Source organism: Colobus angolensis, unplaced genomic scaffold (genome assembly GCF_000951035.1).
Source record: "Colobus angolensis palliatus isolate OR3802 unplaced genomic scaffold, Cang.pa_1.0 Scaffold30, whole genome shotgun sequence".
Lineage (NCBI taxonomy): Eukaryota > Metazoa > Chordata > Mammalia > Primates > Cercopithecidae > Colobus > Colobus angolensis.
The window spans coordinates 5,617,751-5,621,849 of NW_012116266.1; the positions used below are offsets into that span (position 1 = coordinate 5,617,751).

Sequence of the window (4,099 nt, forward strand, 5' to 3'; positions counted from 1 at the left end):
AGGAGTTCAAGACCAGCCTGGCCAATACATAGTAAAACCCCATCTCTACTAAAAATACAAAAATTAGCCAGGTGTGGTGGCACGTGCCTGTAGTCCCAGCTACTCAGGAGGATGAGGTGGGGGAATCGCTTGAACCCGGAAGGTGGAGGCTGCAGTGAGCCAAGACCACACCATTGCACTCCAGCCTGGGTGACAGACTAAGACTCCGCCTCAAAAAAACAAAAAAGAAATTATCAGTTATTGGTGAAGACAGAAGATTTGAAGACAGGGAAAGAATGAAAAGTTATCTGGAAGATTTGGAGACTGAATACACCAGGTGATTTCCAGATACCCCACTTAAGGTTCATGAATTTAAAATGAGACTAGTCAGTATGGCTGTGTTCTTTTCCATCTTTTTTTTTTTTTTTTTTCCCCAGCTGTGTGGGTTCAGGGGCGGAATTGACAGAGCATTGGATTTAATCACAATTAGGATTTGCTAGATGATTATGACAAAGGATACAGGGCAAAGGAGTTGAAGGTATATGCAAAGGAGTGATTATAGTAACAGACCATGGAACCTAAGCCTTTTTTTTTGAGACATGGTCTCACTCTGTCACCCAGTCTGGAGTGCAATGGCGCCATCTTGGCTCACTGCAGCCTCGATCTCCCAGGCTCAAGCGAGCCTCCCAAGTAGCTGGGACCAGGGACCACAGATACTCACCACCATGCCTAATTTATTTATTTACTTACTTATTTTTTTAGAGACAGGGTCTTACTATAATGCTCAGTCTAGTCTCAAACTCCTGAGTTCAAGCAATCCTCCCACCTCAGCCTCCCGAAGTGCTGGGATTATAGGCTTGAGTCACTATGCTGGCCATAAGCTTCTTACATCATCAGCTTCTCCTTCATGACTTGATAGCCCTCATCAGCATAATGTAATTTCTCTTACCTTAAGAGTTTCGTCACCTCACTTCCCTCTCTAGTTACCAGCACTCTTTACTGCAAAACTCTAAAAAGCTATCTATACTTGGTATCTCTGAATCCACCCATTTAGGTTTATCACCCCAATTACATGAAACCACTCTTCTTAAGATTATAAATGTTGCAGTGGCTCATGCCTGTAATCCTGGATCTTTGGAAGACTGAGGCAGGAGGATCACTTCAGCCCAGAAGTTCAAGACCAGCCTGGGCAACATAGTGGGACCCCATTTCTATAAAAAATTTAAAAATCAGATTGGGTGCGGTGGCTCATGCCTGTAATCCCAGTGCTTTGGGAGGCCAAGGTGGGCAGATCACTTGAGGTCAGGAGTTCGAGACCAGCCTGGCCAACATAGTGAAATCTTGTCTCTACTAAAAATAAAAAAATTAGCTGGGCGTGGTGGTGTGTGCCTTCAGTCCCAGCTACTTGGGAGGCTGAGGCAGGAGAATCACTTGAACCTGGGAGGCAGAGGCTGCAGTAAGCAGAGATCATGCCACTGCACTCCAGCCTGGGCGACAGAGCAAGACTTTGTATCAAAAAATACAAAATTTAAAAATTAGTCAGGTGTGGTGGCATGCGCATGTAGTCCCAGCAACTTGAGAGGCTAAGGTGGAAGGATCGCTTGGAGCCAGGAATTTGAGGTTACAATGAGCTATGATGGTACCACTGTACTCCAGCCTGGGCAAGAGAGAGACTCTGTCTCTTAAACGAAACAAAACAAAACAAAACAAAAAAACGATTACCAATGTTACTAAATTCTTAGGCCTTAACTTACTTGACATATTTGCAGCATTTGACTTAGCTGATTATCCTCTTCTGCTTTTCTGCTTAAAACATCTGGCTTCCTTCTATTTACGTGGCTGCTCCTTCTCAGTCTCCTTTGCCGGCTCTTATTTCTCTCCTCAACCATTAACATTGGAGAATCCAGGGTATGGTCCCTGCGACCTCTTCTCTCTTGTATCTAAATTGTCTGGGAGATAGCAACCAGTTCTCCTTGCTTTAAATACCGTCTATACATTGATAGCTCCCAAATGTGTATCTTCAGCCCGGACTTTTCCCATAAACTCAAGACATATATTCAGTTACTCCTCAACATCTCCACTTGGATGTCTAACAGGCATCTCAAACCTAGCCTACCCAAAACCAACTCCTAATCTCTATAAATCCCCACTACCTCCCACCAAAACAAAACTAAAGAACCACCACCAACAACAAAACCGCTGATCTTCCCTGGAATTAATCCATCCTTCCAGATACCAGGCTAAAAATAACTGGTGTTTTCCTTGATGCCTCTCTTTCACATTTCACATCCAATCCACTGGGAAAGCCCATTGGCACTATCTTCACAATTGACTAGTTCTCATTATCTCTGCCACTACTAACATGATCCAAGCTGAAATGATAATATCCTCCTAATTACTCGGCTTGCTTCCATCCTTACCTGGAGACCCAAGTCTATTCATGACTTGGCAACCAGAATGATTCTTTTAAAATTTATCTAATAAAATTAAATTTTAATTCTATCCAATTTCAAATGGCTGAAATCCTCCAGTGGCACATAGCAAAAGTCCGGGCTTTAAAAAAAAGGTTAGCCTTACAAGTCATTTAAAATTTGTCCTTCACCCCCATCTTTCTGACACTCTCTCCTCTGGTCTCTTCCTCATTTACTACATTCTAACCACACTGGTCCCCTTGCTTTCCAGGAACACACCAGGCGGGTCTCCCTCTGAGGGTTTGTATTTGCTGCTCCCTCGACCCGGAATGCTCTTTCTCAGATACCTGAATGGCTTGCACCTTCACCTTCTTCGAGTCTCTGCTGAAATGTCTCCTCAGCTCCCGGCTATCCTACTTTAAAATAACAATCTACCTATCCCCAACTTTATTTCTACGTACAATCCTATATTATTTGTTTTTATTGTCTGTTCCCCTTCTCTAGGAAGTAAATTCCAAGAGTCAGGAATTTTCTGTCCGGTTTGTTCACGGCTGGATTCCCAGCACATGGAACCGTATCTGGCACATATCTAGTGCCAAGAATAAACAGTGTGCTTCTATGAGCTGATCAAAGAAGAGTATCATTTTAAAATCACCAAAAATTCAAGAACCACTGAAATTGTTTAGTTTCTCAGAAAATAAGATTTCAGGAAGTCCCTGATTGTGTAGTTGCAAGATTCCAGTCTAATCCATTTACCTGCTCGGAAAAGAACATTTAAGAAGGTGTATGGTCAATTCCAGCAGTTCAGCTACTTTTCAACTTTCACTGTAAAACCACCACCTGGCTTTGTAGAACAAGTGTTGTTGTTGTTGTTCTTGTTGTTGTTGTTTTTGAAACGGAATCTCACTCTGTCACCAGGCTGGAGTACAGTGGTGCAATCTCGGCTCACTGCAATCTCAGCCTCCCAGGTTCAAGGGATTCTCCTGCCTCAGCCTCCTGAGTAGCTGGGATTACAGGCGCCCGCCACCACACCTGGCGAATGTTTGTATTTTTAGTAGAGACGGTGTGTAACCATGTTGGCCAGGATGGTCTCGATATCCTGACCTCGTGATCCACCCGCCTCAGCCTCCCAAAGTGCGTAGAACAGGTTTTAAAGACGGTCCTCAGCCATCAACGCTTTTGTTTTCAGACCCTCCCTCTCTGGGGGACGGAGGCTAGTGGAGAGAGGAGGACAGGAGGCTCGGAGAGACGGCAGGGCCGAGGCAAGCTCGCACCCGAACCGGCAGCGCGGCACTCTCCCCGAGAGAAGCATTTGCCCCGGAGCCCCTCAGAGGAGCAAGACCTGGACCTCGAGCAGGTTTGGATTCCAGTCAGGATAGATCGATGGACAGCAGGAAAGGAGGAAGACACAAGTGCTGGCAGAATCCTCAAGAAAGGAGAAAGGAGTGGCGCGCCCAGGAGTCTCCTCTCTGACACACTGGGAAATGAAATTTGGGTTTGGCGGAATTAGTGCCAAAAAGCCGCCCAAAGTACTTGAGAGTCGCCTTGGAGAGTGGCGCGGGGTACCTGGCAAGGTGAGGCCGGCCCGCGGAGGCGCGGGTTTTTCCTCAGCAGCTAGAGCCCGCCTGGCCAGGCGCCTGAGGGGTAGCGGCGCAGCCCACGTAGCTCTCAGCGCTGGCCCGGTGGGGCGTCACGTGACTTCGGGCGCG

The 4,099-nt window shown here is 46.1% G+C and overlaps 1 protein-coding gene across 1 annotated transcript in view; it reads right to left on the minus strand.

Moving 5' to 3' along the window:
• LOC105517458 (cytochrome P450 20A1) overlaps positions 1 to 3,164 on the minus strand; it is a 67,254-nt gene extending 64,090 nt beyond the window's left edge. Inside the window, exon 1 of the mRNA XM_011949998.1 lies at positions 3,147 to 3,164. Coding sequence (XP_011805388.1) covers positions 3,147 to 3,164 — 18 coding nt within the window. The remainder of the gene's footprint in view (positions 1 to 3,146) is intronic.
• Positions 3,165 to 4,099: the final 935 nt, after the last annotated feature.